The sequence below is a fragment of the Heliconius melpomene genome, chromosome 12, assembly GCF_056956725.1.
Source record: "Heliconius melpomene rosina isolate 202511_hmr_F chromosome 12, ASM5695672v1, whole genome shotgun sequence".
Lineage (NCBI taxonomy): Eukaryota > Metazoa > Arthropoda > Insecta > Lepidoptera > Nymphalidae > Heliconius > Heliconius melpomene.
In genome coordinates this window covers 7,918,347-7,935,210 of record NC_140400.1, presented here as the reverse complement: position 1 = coordinate 7,935,210, position 16,864 = coordinate 7,918,347, and the positions used below count along the sequence as shown (strand labels likewise).

At 33.7% G+C, this 16,864-nt stretch overlaps 4 protein-coding genes and 1 non-coding gene across 6 annotated transcripts in view; 4 read left to right on the top strand and 1 right to left on the bottom strand.

Moving 5' to 3' along the window:
* The first annotated feature begins 102 nt into the window (after positions 1-102).
* On the top strand, positions 103-3,027 carry LOC146533726 (uncharacterized). The gene is made up of 7 exons (XM_085193787.1): positions 103-208; positions 479-664; positions 826-921; positions 1,239-1,441; positions 1,763-1,888; positions 2,332-2,547; positions 2,891-3,027. Exons 1-7 carry the CDS (start codon positions 173-175, stop codon positions 3,018-3,020), a joined length of 993 nt encoding a protein of 330 aa, XP_085049913.1. The 5' UTR covers positions 103-172; the 3' UTR covers positions 3,021-3,027.
* Positions 3,028-4,483: 1,456 nt separating this feature from the next.
* Positions 4,484-7,230, top strand: LOC146533725 (uncharacterized). The gene is made up of 5 exons (XM_085193786.1): positions 4,484-4,531; positions 4,899-5,054; positions 5,354-5,449; positions 5,899-6,041; positions 7,035-7,230. The coding sequence occupies exons 1-5, from the start codon at positions 4,484-4,486 to the stop codon at positions 7,228-7,230; spliced, it is 639 nt and encodes a 212-aa protein (XP_085049912.1).
* A 730-nt stretch (positions 7,231-7,960) lies between these two features.
* Positions 7,961-8,121, top strand: LOC146533724 (U1 spliceosomal RNA). Its single transcript, XR_014878608.1, has one exon. It is a non-coding gene; the product is annotated as a U1 spliceosomal RNA (small nuclear RNA).
* A 1,140-nt stretch (positions 8,122-9,261) lies between these two features.
* On the bottom strand, positions 9,262-15,124 carry Ddx56 (putative ATP-dependent RNA helicase DDX56). 2 transcript variants are annotated; one of them, XM_085194288.1, is made up of 10 exons: positions 14,883-15,124; positions 14,573-14,807; positions 13,952-14,214; positions 13,248-13,508; positions 12,366-12,561; positions 11,989-12,138; positions 11,235-11,332; positions 10,608-10,749; positions 9,903-10,115; positions 9,262-9,439 (listed from the first exon to the last, which is right to left on the bottom strand). In XM_085194288.1, the coding sequence occupies exons 2-10, from the start codon at positions 14,711-14,713 to the stop codon at positions 9,362-9,364; spliced, it is 1,542 nt and encodes a 513-aa protein (XP_085050414.1). In that variant the 5' UTR covers positions 14,714-14,807; positions 14,883-15,124; the 3' UTR covers positions 9,262-9,361. The 2 variants fall into 2 exon arrangements, with proteins under 2 accessions (XP_085050414.1, XP_085050413.1); XM_085194287.1 differs by having other exon boundaries at positions 14,573-14,797.
* Positions 15,125-15,554: 430 nt separating this feature from the next.
* Positions 15,555-16,864, top strand: part of Ubr3 (Ubr3 ubiquitin ligase) — a 45,635-nt gene continuing 44,325 nt past the window's right edge. The window contains exon 1 of the mRNA XM_085194280.1: positions 15,555-16,096. Within this exon, the coding sequence (XP_085050406.1) occupies positions 15,880-16,096 (217 nt within the window). The 5' untranslated portion in view covers positions 15,555-15,879. The remainder of the gene's footprint in view (positions 16,097-16,864) is intronic.

Here is a 16,864-nt window from a genome sequence, read left to right as displayed (position 1 = left end):
TTTTAACAAATAAACCATCTAGTTCAGACATCTCTACCATAGCCACATGTCTCTTTGACATAATCAAAATGCTTCACTTATATAAAATATATTGAAAAATTTGGAAAAATGTGTAAAAATTTATAAGTGAAAATGTTACAGAACATTGGTACATCGTCTCACCATCGCGTACATGGCGGGAAAAACCGTAAGCTCAAATATACATTGCGTAAGTTGATATATGATTGTAGACATTTATATTGAGTGAATCACGAATGTAGTGATTAATCACTATTTTTTTTCTTTGAACGTTGCAAGTTAAGTGATTATTGGTGCTCGCAATGAAATAGCGCCTATTTTAATACAAACTTTATTTATTAAGCAAATGAGTGGATATGAGCCCAGCCAGTAGTTCTACCAATAAAGAAATTGCCAAACCACAGTACAAAAGGGCACAGTTCTAATTCAACCATAACTATAAAAAAATATAACTTCACAGAACCTATACGAAACCCACATAGAGACGATAGTGAAATGGTTGAGTTGCAACGGCGAGGCGTGGGGGATGGGCCCGACCGTGGTGTTCGCGAGCGCCGCCGCCCTCTTCCTATACAACGAGTTGCAGGCGACAGTGTTCCTACCTGGCGATCACCCCCGAGTGTCGGTGATGGAGAAGACTCTTATAGTTAGTTTTTGGTGTTTCTAACAGAGAATCTAAAATAAGTGTTCAGACATTCGCTTTCTCCACCAACTGCTCAATTCAAAAACTCTATTTTTAACTATATTTTTTATGAAATTTTCGAAGATTAAAATAAAATCATTGAACATTCATTATTTTCCCAACAGTCAACCATGGTCGTCGGAATGCTAGCGCTGATGATACATCTATGGGTGTGCTCCATGCGATTCTTTCAGTACTACCTGGACACGCTTATTAGAGATGTGAGTTATAGTTGCGACTGTTACTTTTATTTTAGTGCTATTATCTAGCTTTATTTTAGATGTTTTTTGGACTAAATCAATGTACTAAAACCAATTTTTTTCGAAAACAATCCTTAACTTGTGGAACATATGAATTCGTGACTTCTTACTTTTATTTTTTATGTTTAATAAGAAAAACTCATTATATCAATCAAAAGACTTAATGACCGATAGAAAATTATATTTATCTAAATAAATAATTTTGTTTATATCCATACAAAGTGAATTCTAAGACATTTAACTAATAGAATAGAAATAATTTAAACATTATTCAACAGAGTCCAAGCATGCTCCTAGAAATGACAACAGTGGGTCTTCTTGGCAAATCCGAAGTGCTACCGATAGGACCATTAACCAGGTTTCTAAAGCAGCAGCAACCTCAGATCCACATCACGGTGTGCTGGTTCCTCTCACTGTGCTACGCGGACTATGTCAGGAAGCATTACTGTAGACGATTCAATCTGCCGTATTTGGAACAGTGGTTGGTAATGTTGGATGATATTTTATTTTGATATATATTTATGTGGAATATACAGGTTGAAGCGTCAGCGCTCCTTTTACAGGAACAGCATATAGGGTAAAATATTTCAAACCCATATCTAAAGAAATTAATCAAGATACCTCAACAGTTTAGACGTAGGATTTTTTATATTTATTATTTATTTGTTTGAAAAAAAGAAACAATTTTTCATTTCTGGGAAAAAAAATATATATTAGGCTTTTATAGAGAAGTTAAAACTGTAGTTTTATTTAAAGTGATGCTGACAAGAACACTCTGTATAAGTTTAAGTACCTATTGCAGGCAAACCGAGCTGCACGAGCGCGCCTCCAACGGTGTTCACGCCACCATGCAGAAAGTGAACAGCTTCGTGGGCTGCATACACCGACGGCTCAGGAACTACACCAGCCCGCCTAGTGACGTGCAAACGTAAACTAACACTTATTGTATAGTTATATTATCAAAATAAATACATAATATCATTAATTAAAAATTTTGATAATTTTCAAAAATGTTAATAAATTATTGATTTTATGTATGTATTTCCATTAAAGTTCATAAACAGATATTTCTTTCATTATCATTTTGTAGAGTCATAGACATCGTAGGAGCTGAGAGACGCTGTAGGTACCTATAGTTCTTAATTAAGATTATTTGCTTTTTTTGCAATTTATGAAAATGTTCATGTTTATATTAACAGCGTTCAATTCTACTTCCCAATACACTAAAATTATTTAAAAAACATAATACTAAACAGCAAAAACATCACTAAACTGTCCAAAGCTCTTCAATCCTACAAAGTCCAAACAAGCAAGCAATCAGATAACCAAAACCAATAAATAACCCACTATAGTAATACAATTGCAACCTAGAGTGAGATCGTACCCCCGAAGCACTCGTCGGTGGAGATCCGAGGAGCGACCAGCGTGTCGTGGGCGCCCCTCGTCTCCCAGTCCCAGTCCCAGTCCCAGTCCCTCTGCACGCCCCTCTCAGTGTCCCTCTCGAGTCCGAGCGTGTGCGCGCGCATTTTCCGCCAGTCCAGCGAGACCACCGCACACGCAGTGGCGCAACTCAGAAGATATATTACGGTAATTTTCATGTTTTAAATTGAATTACAATAGGTTGTAGGTACGATCGGCGTAGCCGTAGCACCACTGAAATTGGATGTGTTTAAGTAGATACCATTTTATTTATATTATGGATATTTTCTTAGTTTCTTCGCACTTTTTGTCGTAGAGCACCTACCGTTAAACAACCCATTCCCACCGCATCGTTCAATTTTTCAAGACTTTTAAATTACTTTTTATGAAGGAAAATTTAAATTAAAAGTTCCCTCAATCGGGGATGGAACTCACAACCGTCGCCTTTATAGTCAGACAATGCGCCGCTTCGCTACCACGGCCTCAGTTACAATATTATGTTCTGGTACAGGAAACCCGATGTTCGTGTAATGGTGCGCCGAACGCCCGGAAGTGCGCTTCTGGCTCCGTCGTGTCGAAGGAGCGCCTATTTTGACAATCGACCATCTTGGATATTTGATACATACCCCATTTATACATGATGTAATTGTTAATATAAATATGTAAAAATATATATTTTTATTCAAATTTTTAATAAACATATAAGAATATAGTTTTTGATTTACTTATTATTTTATAGAAGTGTTAAATCAACACGTATGTGTGCATCAGTTTTCATTCGGTTTTCCTGTAGATACTTTAACCTTATCTCACAGATTATACAATGAACAGAGTAAAAACCCTAGCGACATTTCATTCTGTTTAAATTCTACCTCAAAAATCAAGAAAACAAAAATCTTCATTTCTATACTAACACTAGCGGACGCGCGCAGCTTCACTTGCGTATTTCGGTGAAAAATAATAACCCATGAAACATGTGTTCGATGAAATATTTTAAAGAGTCTAAATTTCAAATTTTATAAAAATCGGTGGCGATTTAAAGATTTTTCCATACAAACTTTCAACCCCTTATTTGCACCCTTAGGAGGTGAATTCTAGAAAACCATGAAACACATGTTCAATTAAATATTTTTAAGAGTCTAAATATCAAATTTTATAAAAATCGGTGGCGATTTAAGAATTTTTCTATACAAACTTTCAACCCCCTATTTGCACCCTTAGGGGGAGAATTCTAGGAAACGATGAAATACGTGTTCAATTAAATACTTTTAAAAATCTAAATTTCAAATTTTATAAAAATCGGTGCCCGTTTAAATTTTTTTCCATACAAACTTTGAGCCCCTATTTTACCCCTTTAGGATTAAAATTTTTCAAAATCCCTTCTTAGTGGATGTCCAGATTACGAAAGTAAACAGCTGTCCAAATTTCACGTTTCCATCATCAGCGGTTACGGCTGTGCGTGCGTCTTACCTCAGTCAGTGAGGACAAGTCCTTTTATATATATAGATTATAAAGCTTATAAAGCTTTGTATGGTATAACGTACTAAACTCAGGAACTACTAGTCCGAATTGAAAAAAAAATTGTGTTGAATAGTTAATTTATCGAAGAAGACTATAGACGCCCATGCAAGTGAAGTGAGTAGTCCAAGTTTCAATGGGGATAGACTATGTAAATGTTATACAACATTTTTAGTTATTTGCATTTGATCCGCATGTAATCATAAAGTAGAACTAAAAAGGATCAGCTCCACTCACTATCCCGCACACAGCAGGGCAGAGGCGGTAGGCAGAGGGAACCTAGTGTTAACACACTCCGTTCTCCACATTCCGTCGAATTAATATAGTACTTAGTACATTATAAACGACACTTTAGTTGAGTTTTCCACACCTGAAACGCAAAACGTAGACGATTAAAAAAATAATTGATATGTCAGTGTGACGTCAAAGACGTAAACAACGTCGTACGAAACAGGACGGCCATGTCATAGCAACATACAGTACGATACTAAATCCTATATTTTTTTATATAAAGCACGTAGCAATGTAACCGTAAAATTATTAATTTGTTTCTATGATGTGTATTTCCTATGTAACACTGTCGAGGATGTCGTATTGGAATGTTTTGAATTATATCAAAAAGGGAAGTATAGAGGTATTCTATAGTTCATATAAGTATATTTTAAATTCTTTTGCTTATGTTATTAGACTTGTTTAACTTTAGTCTGTATCCCGTATATAGCAGGGTAGACAGAGGGAACCTAGGACACGACGGAAGATCATTCCCCACTTTCCGCTGAATTCGGAGGCATTGCGTGATGAGAGGAGGAAATCAACGCCGCGCTTTGCTTCGTTAGCATACCGAATCCGTCGGATTCCCGCTGTCTTCCGTAGGTCGTCGGTCCACCTGGTTGGAGGGCGGCCTTTTGCCAAAACATGGTCGCCATTCGAGCACCTTTCTTCCCTAGCGGTTGCCGGTCCTCCTGACTTTATGCTATAGTATATGAGTTACAATTTTTCAGTTTCTAATTAGTGCGAAATGTGGTGAAACCTACTTGTCTACAATACCAACGTTTCTATGGGCAGTAGGGTCTGCCGCGCTCGCGCATCGCATAGTATCTGTCATGTTTAGAAGGTTTATGTTCAGACGCGTGCCGATATGGGAACTTATTATACAGGTATAACGAAAATAACACAATTTTGTTTTAGCTCTACGAGCAAACCAAAACAAGTGAGTTTATCTATTTACCTCGAAACAATTATATTTTATTTTCAATATTGTTAAAATGTTGGCAATGTGGAAATAAATAAAATTGAGATGGTGGCTCCACAATTTCCTAAGTGATTTTGAATCTACTACCACCGATTATGATAATTTATCACTAGTGTATCGAAGAGTTTGGGACTTATAATATGGTGTTTTAGATATTAGCTGTTAAAATAATCCGAAGAAATACAGTGTTTACTTTTGTTGCAGCACCTTCTGTTCATTTGGATGATAATATACAGTCTTCATTTTTGGTCCATTATTGTAAACGTTACGAAATTCTTCATAGAATATTGTTATGCTGCAGTAAGTATTTTTTTTATTCATAATTAAATATGTTTAGAACAAACACTATGTTTATTAATTTTATTTAAAAATTTTCGATGAAAAGTTTCTGTAAATTATTATTCGATTCGTTCCTGGGAGGAAAGGTTTATAGTTATACAAACATTAATTTCATTATATTGAATCTTGATTAAAAAATACGTAATACGATAATGGACGTAGATATGGAGGCTGGGTGGGACGTGCCCATTACAACGAAAAATTAAGGCTCAAAAAACCTTTAAACAATACAGTTGGTACAAAACTAAAGTCAAGTCAACCCTTCGATTTGCCTATCTATACACCAATAAATGAAAACGGAATGAAGTATCAGTGCGGAAGATGCATTAAAAATAAATAATAAGACAACTAACTATCTCTCCATTTGGTACGAACTGAGAACTTCTTATCTAACTAATAATCATATTTAGGAAAATGGCTATACATTATTGATTGAAGACCAAGAGAGTTGTAGATTGATGCAACAGTGGATGATCTGGATGTTTTCGATTCTGCCCCTCGCTGTATATATACAAACTAGACCAAAGCCAGCCGCTCCGCCACTTATGATATGGTAAATAATAGTTACATACACACTTATATACCTACTTATGTATATATAAAAAAAATAATCCGTGATATGCTTTAACCTTAGGTAGTCGGGGGCTTTAATACATTGTTATCATTTCCTCGCCTTAGTAAACAAAGCGTGTAAGCGTGATGAAGCGTGTAAGCGTTGAGTTCGTGTAAGAGTTGACGGCACCCTATATCTGGTCCACACGCAGGAGGAGAAGAGGCAGCTGAAAGACCAGGGATATGGAGCTGGAGCAGGTTCGCGAGTCATGACTATCCATGAGGCTCAGGGGCAGACCTTCGCAGACGTCGTCATCGTCCGAACCGGACGCGCACGGATCCGAGTACATGAGAGCGTCTCTCACGCAGTCGTCGCAGTGACGAGACACACCAACACCTGTGTCTATTACTCTGACGATGGCGGTGACGCAATAGGCAACTTCATCAGCCGAGCGGTGGACGCTTCATTTACGGAGGTGGTGGAGGCGAACCTAAAAGGGGCAATGTCACAAAGAGACGATAGGGTGATAGAGGCACTGATCCAAAAACTTAAGGAAGGCGTTCTGCATAAGCCAGGCCAAATCTAAAATTCCACACCTATATACATAATAATTATACAAAAGACTATAATAATTATACAAAAGACTATAATAAAAAATAAAAAAAAAATAAAAAGATTGTCGGTAGGGGTCTCATCCAACCCCTCTAGTATAAGCTCTAGATATAAGTACAGTTTAAATTGTCCCAAAATTAAGTACGCCACATTAAAAGAACTTTCTTAAAATAAAAAAAGGCACGGGCAACTATGCGCCCGTGGATGTAGTTTTTTTAAAATAAAAAAAAAAGCGTTGAGTTCTGCCAGTCTACATGCAATGACTTTTTAACTGGCCAATGCTTGAGAACTTGTAACAGACTTGGAACTTAAGACTAGGTTCCTACTGCCTGCCACAACATTTTCAATAAAATTAAAATTTTAATAAATATTATTCCCCAGGATAACAGCAAGTCCGTGGCAGCGTAGAGAGATGGGAGCGTACGGGTACTACCTGAGCAGACCGTTCTCCTCACTGGAACCTTCTAGAAATGTGTCCATACGACAACAAGCATTTGCACTGAGGAAGGCTTTCAGCGACTCCAAAACTGTTATCAAAGAACCGCCAAAAAAGAGACGAAATTCCAAATCAATTTGAAGTAATACATTTTTGAAAAAATATATTTATAGTATTTTATTGCACCTGAATACCAAGGTTATGTAGCTAGATTATTATATTATAATCGAATTAAAAAAATAATTAAATAAATACGAAACAATTAACGCTTTTTTGCGCTAAAAGTTTTAAAAGAATTGCCACTTATAAAATTCAAAAAACATTTAACTAAATTTTTAATAGATAAATGTTATTAATCTGTTTCTGAATTTCTTATAGATGAATTATAATTTTGTAAGATTTTTCTTATTTAAGGCTTAATTAAGGCTTATTTAAGACAAAAGAAAAATCTTACAAGTAAATATATATTCATACCTACCATTGAAATTCTGTACATTCCGATTTCCGATTATAGAACAAAGCGTAGTCTTGCGGAATCGAACATTTCTATAAAATAAATAATTATTTTAAACATTTCTTCTGAATTATAATATAGCTTTAAACCCTTATATATTAATATACAACGCAAAAAAAATCGTTTATATTTCGTTATAGGTACCAATGGAAAATTTCTAATACGATTCTCGAATAACCCTTTTCACAAAAACTATGAAAATAAAACCTCCTTTCATGAAAAAAAAAAACAAATCCAAAACTATAACTCAAATTTGCCTAAGAGATGTCGTTATACAAAATAACAATAAAACAATTAAATCGCGATGGCAAGATATCCACTCGCGGCTATAAAAAGGCAGACACTTTCTTCGTTGACATACTAACCTTGCGCAGGGTGTACCGCGATCAGGAAGGCGGTTGCCCCGGGCCGGCGCCGGACATTGCACTGCGTTTGGACGCGACGCCTGTAACTATCCCTTTTGGGATACGTTTTGCGCTTAATTTTTGGTAGTTGGACTTGCGTTCTGCGCGGTCCACTCGTTTAATTCTAATTTTAATAACAAAATGTGACGTTTTCTTTCATGTTTTTACATCATGGCGTCGTATTGTATCTATCGTTGGTTATTTTTGTATTATAATTACTTTATTGTTTTGGTTTTCCAACTTTTACTCTCATTATTTTCTAAACAAATACCTAGAAGAAAATATTATTTATTTATTTCGGCGGCAATTGTAAAAATATAGGATTTCCCATTTTTTTATTATTTATATACTCCAAAGATAACATACAGCCTTTTTAAAATACTTAATTTCCATTTATTTAATAATATTGATTAATATATCAGAATAATATTATTGCCAATATTTTTTTCATTACAAGTATGAATCAAATATATCCAATTGGATGGCTGAAAAATATCCAATAGGAAATGTATTTTAGTATCATTATATGAGAAGAGTTTATTTTTAAGAATATGGTTATATTTATTTTTTTTTTAAGAATATGGTAATATTTATTGAAATTATAAAGAAGTAAATATATAAAATTATATGCAGAATATTAAGTATTTAACAAAATATATATAAAATACTTAAGTGTAGAAATTTCTGTAGCGCAGAAATAATTTCATTCTACTAAAAACAAAACCAATTTTAGCTTTACGGTAAATGATAATAATTAAAAAAACCGCTTAAATGTGAGTGCTTCCGTACCAATTTCAAGTTTGTCGAAAAACGTGAACAGGACGTAAAAGTTACAAAAATATGGTATGGCATGGTTCTTTAAATCTGGCGTTCCGAGCGTTACAAAAGTAGACAGAAACGAAATGAACTACAAATATGTTTCTAATATTTTTTTCAATTTTTCAATGATCAAATTTCATAACTATAGGTTGACAGAAAGTACTCTATAGAATTTATTACGCGGCAAATTTCATACAAAATGCAGAAATATAATTTCAGCTTAATATATTAAAGCAATTTCAAAATAAATGGTCTTGACAGACGGACAACAATCCTTTAAAATCACTGCCTTTATATATCCAGCAATCATACCCAAAATGAATTAAATAATAAAAACAAATTATATAATCTAAATATTTAATATTTTAACATCATGCTTCCACAGTACCCCATTTTAGTACTCATCATCAACTCTACAAAGAAAAGATTGCCATTCAATAAATTTTATTATAACAATTGTATAAAAACAATTCATTATTATTAAAAATAACTTTATTTAAACAAATGATTCCCCCCATGCTATACTAACAGTGTATTACGTATCCGTGTCTCCAGTAGACGTTTTCTTTAAGTTCTTTAGTTGAAAACTCTTGAGGGGATCGCTTTGTCGTGCCTGGTAAAACAAATAATAAGATAATCTAATCAAAAAAATCAAATCAGCTTCACGCTTTTTGCCGCACACAGCAGGGTAGACAGAGGGAACGTAGTGTTAAGACACTCCGATCCCCACTTTCTGCCCAATTCTGGAGGCGTTGCGTGTTGAGTGGCAGAACTCATCGCCGCCCTTTGCCTTGCGGCCTCATTTTTATACATGTTTATATTTAAGATCTAATACACTTTTCTCTTCTTTCTAATCTATTTTCACTGTGGAATGGTGGAACTAAAGGCCACGCCCAATGTCGTAAATACTTTTTATAGTAATTAATTTTAGCAAAATAAAACTGACTTTATAAGGCATCATGGTGGTTTGGTCCTCATTTTACAATACACATCAGAATGAAAAATATTAAAAAAATACCAAAATTTTGCAAAAAATAATTCTGTAACACAAAAAATATACAAAAAGAGGAACTCACTTGGTACTTATGGCGTTTAGCACTACCGAAGTTGACCTTCCTCTTCTTAGCTGGGACAGGTGCTTCCACATCAGGTTCTACATCCTCACTTCTGAGGGCAGCTGGTAGAAGGTATTCTGGTACATGAGCCAGTTGTGACTGAAGTCGTACAGTATGAAGTGCCTTATCACGTTTTAATGCTAGTAAGTCAGTTGGATTTTCTTCAAAATATCCCTGAAAGTATGATATAAGTGTAAGTTGCATGGAGGCTTTTAGGTGGATGGGAGAAGATTCTGGAATGGTTGTCAGAGAGAAGATTAGTCGTTCATCAATGTTTTATGTTCGATGGTTTTCATCATGTGAAAATAATTTATTAAGAGGTTCATTAATTGGTATGTTTCAGGGTATATGGTGGTTGTGGGTTTATTCACATTTGCCAAAGAAGTGCGATGGAGAAAAATATGTATTCACAATTTCCTTTTCTTTTAGCTTTTGGTTTTAAATAAGAAGACAGATGCATTATAACATCCTCACATATCAGGACACATTTAACACTTTGTTTTAGCAAAGCAGAAAAAGAAATATAAATCTTGCTTGACGAATTTTTTCGTTCTTAATTCAATTCTTCTTCTAAACACGGATCAAGCTCACAACTAACGCTTGTACATACACTCAGACACTATCCCTCCAATTCTAACTTAAGTCAACAAAATAACATCCACAAACCTGTAATTTCTTACAATTAAGCAGTTCCTGTTTGATTTCCTTCAACCGCGCCTCTCGTACAGCGATGCGTGTGACGGCGCGCCACGCGTCTCTAGATCGATAGCGAAATCCTTCCACTTCATCTAGTGCGAATTCATATTTTCTGGGAAAAAAAGGGAGTTATACCATAAAATATATAAGTAAAAAAAAATCAACTTCACACTGTATCCCATATATAGCAGGGTAGGCAGAAGGAACCTAGTATTTAAGCCGCTACGTTTCCCGCTTTCTGCCTAATTTTTCGAGACATTGCGTGTTGATTGGCGGAACTCAACAAACCCTGTTTTGAATGAAATTATTTTACTTCATATTTTTTTCTTCTTATTTAACCATTAAGTAGCATAGAGTATGGTGATAAATCACTTCTCTTTTTACATTTTTCACCAAATAGCTAATTGATATGTGGTTTAGAGATTCAGAGTCAAAGTCAAATAATTTTATTCAAAATAAGAAGTTATATGCTTCATTTTATTAAAGTCAAATAATCTACCACCATTTCACTAACGTTAATGCCTCAGACCTTAGAAGAACAGACTCAAGAAACTAAGTGGGACATTTTTAATATAAATATAAAGAACTATAACTTACTGTATAACTTGTTGCCCATTAAATCCTTTAGATAAATGTTCTTCTACAGCATACATTAATGGTTTTTCTCTTATTGATACGAAAGACAAAACTGATCCCTTAAAAATAAAATCACTGTATATTATTTGACGCCATCATAGCCAAGTGGAAATGTGTGTATTATAATTCATTATTTACTGTTCGTTTATTTTGTAAGTTTGCTAATAGCTACATTATAAGAATAATTATTATTACACTAGAATAATTAATATTATTATTGAGTCCAGTCGTGGCGCAGGTTGTGGGTTCGATTCCCTCTCGAGAGAATTTAATTCTATTTGAAAATCTCGAGAGAATTAGATATTTTCATTTCCTCGCTATGGTAATGAGGCAAACCGCGCTGTAGAGTTCCGCTACTCAACACGCAATGCCTCCGAGTTCCGAGAATTCGGCAGAACGTGATAAACGTCTTTATAGAAATGAAGTATCTTAACGCTAAGTGTCCAAGTTCTCGCACCTACCCTACTATATGCGGAATACATCAAGCTAAAAATAAAATATGTTACAAGAAATGTTTTCACTTATGCATAGCCGGTTGAAATAACACAATGACTATGCTGTATCTGGCTTTACAACTATAATTGAACATATTACTTAATAATTAAAAAAAAACACAATGTAGATAAAATAGAAGAATAACAAAAAGGAAATGAAAGGCCAAGATGTGTGGGTTCAAATCATTTTTTTATGTTTTCTAAAAAAATATTTTCATTACCTGATTATTCCCCCTCGCAGTGCGTCCAGCACGGTGTACATAAGAATTAATGTCCAACGGGAAATCAAAGTTGATGACATTTGACACATGCTGAAAATCTATTCCACGGGATACCCCTGATTCCTTATCCTTTTTACGTTTTGATTTTTGCTGTAATATTATGCAAAAATGTACTTATGTTATTTTTATGTCACAATCAAGCTTTGCATCTCACTAAATTTCACAAAAAACAATAGTAATGGCATTTTTTTATTAATTCCATTTCTATATAATTCAGAATGAAAGTAAAGGGTCATTATTATTAAGAGTAGCGTGTGGCACTCCATTCACTCTAGGGACCAAACATGAAGCAAAAATGATAAAAATTTATAACCAACCTTTTTCTGCTCCCCAATTTCTTCCCCAGTCAATAACCCACCATCAGGTTTCTCCAAGGCTTTCTCATCAGAGGCCACTATAATCTGATATCTTCCCCTGTTAAACTGTTCTACGGATAAACATCTTACGGCAGCTGGTAATTCAGAATTGAGCACGCAAGAACCAATTTTGAACTGTTCTAGGTATAATTTCAACCTATAAGAAAAATAATACATATTGATATCTTAAATATACTTATAAATTATACTATCTACTAACATAATTTATTTTCTTACAAAAGTTAAGTTAAAAGAGATAGTTAACTAGTTTCAGAATAAATGTATTGATTTGTTAGAGAATAATGACTAGGGCCCTACTATTTATCACTTTCAAGATCCATCTCAGAGTCGAAAGTTTCTACTAAAGTACTTGTATTGGCTGATAAAGCATTTTGCAAAATGTTAGAAAGTAATTTAACTCTTAATTCCGTTCAACTACAGAAACTTTTTGTTAGGTGATTGAATCCAATATTGTCTTTATATATAACAACCACAATCTTAACTGAAATGTAGTCACCATCCACAAAAGGACATTTATATTCTTTGCAATAATAAGCAATACTTAAGACATCTAACCTATGTGGAAAGAAAATTATCGATTTGATCCCCTGAATAGATGATCCATAGAATATTTATATTAAAATAATTTTTATTTCCCTGCTCTGGTAGACAAAACATAGTGGTGAAGTTTGGCATTCAATATGCTACAGGGCTGTTAATTAAGCATGTGATGTTTTTCGTAGCATTTTTTAACTCCCCTACTCCTTAGTGATATATCAAAGTCAAAATCACAAGTTGTGTCGCTGTTGTTTTTTTTTTATATAAGGAAGAAAATACACTCACTTATAACATCTATCAACAGTCCTCACAAAAATTATACTTTTGCCCCTTATTAGATTCAATTTTAATAGTGCATATAAAATGGCTGCTTTATCATCTTCTTCTGCAAATAGATGGTAATGTTGTAATTGTGAAGATGGGGCCAGTTCAGGTTCTTCAAGTTTTAAAGTTACTGGATTCCGTAGAACTATTTTCTTGAGACTCAACACATCATCTGACAGTGTGGCAGAGGCGAGCACTGCTTGGTATATTTTAGGTAGATATCTATACAATGTATGAAAAAAATATTTTATATTGATGAGATGAGAAATAAATATATAGTATTAATATAAAGTAAAATTAAATAAAAATATAAAATAAAAATTTGATATTACACCAAAAAGTACAATAGTTTTTTTCAGTCTATAAATTTTCCTACTTAATATATAATATAAAATTTTTTAAACATGTATGTAATCGAAAACTACCCTTCTTAGTAGTTCAAAACAGCAATAATAGATGCTTGCAACTTTTCACTTTTCATACTTTACCTAGGGACCATTGTTATATTTGTGGGTTCAATCTCCACTTCTGGGATATTTATATTATTTTCATATATTCCCAAAAGTGGAAAAAGTTGAATGTGCAGATAAAGTATGAATCATTTTTTTAATTTATAATATACATAAAAGTTATTAAGATATAAAACATATTATATTTATATTTACCCAAGTAACTCTTTAATTTCATCTTCATAACCAAATGAAAATACTAAATCAGCTTCATCAACAACTAAAACAGCCAAATCTTCCTTTAATCTCATACTACTTGTTTTCAAATGTGCAAGTGCTCTCGATGGAGTTGCTACTACAATATCTGGCTTATCAGCTAATAGTGACTTCTGTATTTGCATGTCTCCATTTGAAGAAATATCTATACATCTGACTTCTCTGGCACATTTTAATGTTAAATCATTTATTACAGATGTTATCTGGGAACAAAGAAATGTGCTGTTAAAAATTTTATAACTTATATTCGGGGGCATATAAAACTGATTAAGTGTGACTTGGACTCACTCTCCAAAGACTAAGATTCTGTATCAATTTCAGAATTGTTGGTTGTGAAAAGTAGTATTAGTAGTAGTACTTATAAAAGTAGACAAACTTACGTTTGTGGGGGTAAGCTACAAGGTACCCTATAGCTCATATCTTTTACCTATATCTTTTAAGTGTGTTGACTTAGAAGCTTGCTGTTTTCCGTGCTCTTTGGGACTGTACACCTGAATATTTCATATTGATTTCAGCTTTCATTTAGAATCATAAAATATAAAATAATAACTATATATATACCTGTCCACATAATTCCTTGCTAGGTGATAATATAAGGGCTTTGATACATTGATGTGTGCTTGAGTTTTTTAAGTTCAATATTTTTTGTATTACTGGTATTGTGAATGCTGCTGTCTTCCCTGATCCCGTTCTTGCCCTCATGAGAACATCTTTGCCCTCCAATAAAAGTGGTATTGCGGTTTCTTGAATTAATGTAGGATTTGGCCATCCAAGTTGTGATATAGCCTAAAACAAGCTAGATAGAATATAGATGACTAGACTACTTACTCGAAAATACAGTTTTTATTCAAATCATTCACCAATAACATACCTTTAAAATTCTGTCATCTAGTTCCATTTCATGAAACATAACCTTATTTTCCTCACTCATCTTGTTATAATTGCTATATTACTAACGCAATAAGTCTCGCAATGCTAATAAATCTAATGAAAGAGTTGTATATAACAGCGTTTTTTTCCGATAGAGCACGTGTTAAAAATAAGCTTCAATATGTAAGCAAACTACGCACTTACGCAGATATAATGCGCATAAGTACTGCATGAGGCATGTGAAAGTGACACAATTTATTAAATGTCAAATTTATTGTTAATCTGTATTAGGTTTCAGCTTTTGTAAACGTTATTCGTCTATTATAAAAAAATATTTAAAAAAACAAAAACCCCGACTGTATAAAACTAAAAAGAAAATAAACAAGCCCAATAGTTTATTAGGATTAACAGTAGGGACCTCTTTAAATTAGGCGACGTAGATTTTATTGATTGAAAAATTACTTAAAATAGACTTCTCTTTTTTAACCGACTTCTATAAGAAAAAGAGATTATCAATTCGGCAGTATTTTTTTTATATTTGTTACTTCAGAACTTTTGACTGAGTCAACCGATTTTGTTTTTTTTATTATTCAACATTATATTGATAGAGCTTTTAGTATTTATCAATTATTGTATGTGGTTTTCCTACCTGGCAATATATTCAATCATTTAACTTTTATTTTTATGGTAACCCATTCGAATGGCCGAGTTGTTTCTGCATTGCTCTATTATTATTTTCAACTGCGAAATAAATTAACTATTTCAAATTCTTTTACAACGTATAAATTTTTGTTTTGTCATTGTAATGTTTCTAAATTGTTATACAATGGCACATTGCTGACACGCCACCACGATGTTTAACCGCGGATGCGTTACGGACCGCAGTTCATTGCCTTATGTAAAACTGGTAATGGTGTTTCTTCCGTGAGTGACCGAAATATACAGTGACTTATGTGTATAGTTTAATTGTTAATGTGACTAGTGATTAAAGGGTAAAAATGTCTAATTCAACTGCCCAAGTGTTAATGAAGAAGGGTAAACGGGGTGCAGCTGCATATATCCATGCGGACTGCGCGAGCGGCTCGCCTCAGCACCTCGGCCCACTTCTCGACGTCCTGCTGAACCCCAGCAAGGCTATTGACGAATGGGAGACGATAGACTGGTGTCGTTGGCTCTTAGCGGGCGGGAGGACACCTGACGAATTCGCCGCAGTTGGTAAGTTTAATCCAATTATAACTGTACTCTTTTTATTGTATGTCGCAGTTCTTTGTAGGTTATGAGCAATAAACTGATGATGATGCAGATTTTCTATTACGGCGATCTGTTATTTCTCGAAATTCGTTGACTACCACCATTAAAAATAATATATTCACATTCTAGTAAATTCCTGTTTTGATATACCTATAGTTTTTTGAGTGCGGAGGGTTGTTTTACTATTGTTCATAAATGATTTAGTATATTCCTCTAAATAAATAGAATTTGCTCACTAACTAAACAAGTATATAATAAATTTGAAATGACACTTAAATGTCATGACCTCTATTACTCAGATGTTAAACTTTTTTCAGTACAAAACAGACAAGTATTTTACTTTTTCATAGCATATTGTACTTATTTTTACTGAAACAGCTGTAAAAGATGATTCACCATATTTGTCTTGTATCTGATAATTATATAACCTATCTGAGGTCACTCATGGCTCGTGCCCAAACAAGGCTGTGTCCTTATTGTTCAAAAGGCAATAAACATGTGCAAATATTGTATGCTGTATGCAAATATGCCTGCACCATGACACATTGTTTTATATGAAAAGACATGTATGACAACTCCCAAGTTAATAAAATCTTTTGTTTCTATATTCTATGATATATTTCAATTGTCCTCCATATAACTATACTTAAAACAGACAATTTGATTTTAATGAGGAAACATATATTACATGAAAAGATGAAAGATAAGTTTTTTTTCAAAAAACCAGAAGTT

Excerpts from the sequence above, each read along its gene's own strand:
- LOC146533726 (XM_085193787.1), top strand. The coding sequence starts at position 173 with ATGGCGGGAAAAACCGTAAGCTCAAATATACATTGC. Across the intron at positions 1,889-2,331 it reads CCGCCTAGTGACGTGCAAAC|AGTGAGATCGTACCCCCGAA; the intron begins GTAAACTAACAC and ends ATTGCAACCTAG. Across the intron at positions 2,548-2,890 it reads AACTCAGAAGATATATTACG|GAAACCCGATGTTCGTGTAA; the intron begins GTAATTTTCATG and ends GTTCTGGTACAG.
- LOC146533725 (XM_085193786.1), top strand. The coding sequence starts at position 4,484 with ATGTCGTATTGGAATGTTTTGAATTATATCAAAAAGGGAAGTATAGAG. Across the intron at positions 4,532-4,898 it reads TCAAAAAGGGAAGTATAGAG|TTTCTAATTAGTGCGAAATG; the intron begins GTATTCTATAGT and ends ACAATTTTTCAG. Across the intron at positions 5,450-5,898 it reads TAGAATATTGTTATGCTGCA|GAAAATGGCTATACATTATT; the intron begins GTAAGTATTTTT and ends AATCATATTTAG.
- Ddx56 (XM_085194287.1), bottom strand. The coding sequence starts at position 14,942 with ATGAGTGAGGAAAATAAGGTTATGTTTCATGAAATGGAACTAGATGAC. Across the intron at positions 14,215-14,572 it reads GCAAGGAATTATGTGGACAG|ATAACATCTGTAATAAATGA; the intron begins GTATATATATAG and ends CTTTGTTCCCAG. Across the intron at positions 13,509-13,951 it reads GAAATTAAAGAGTTACTTGG|ATATCTACCTAAAATATACC; the intron begins GTAAATATAAAT and ends TACATTGTATAG.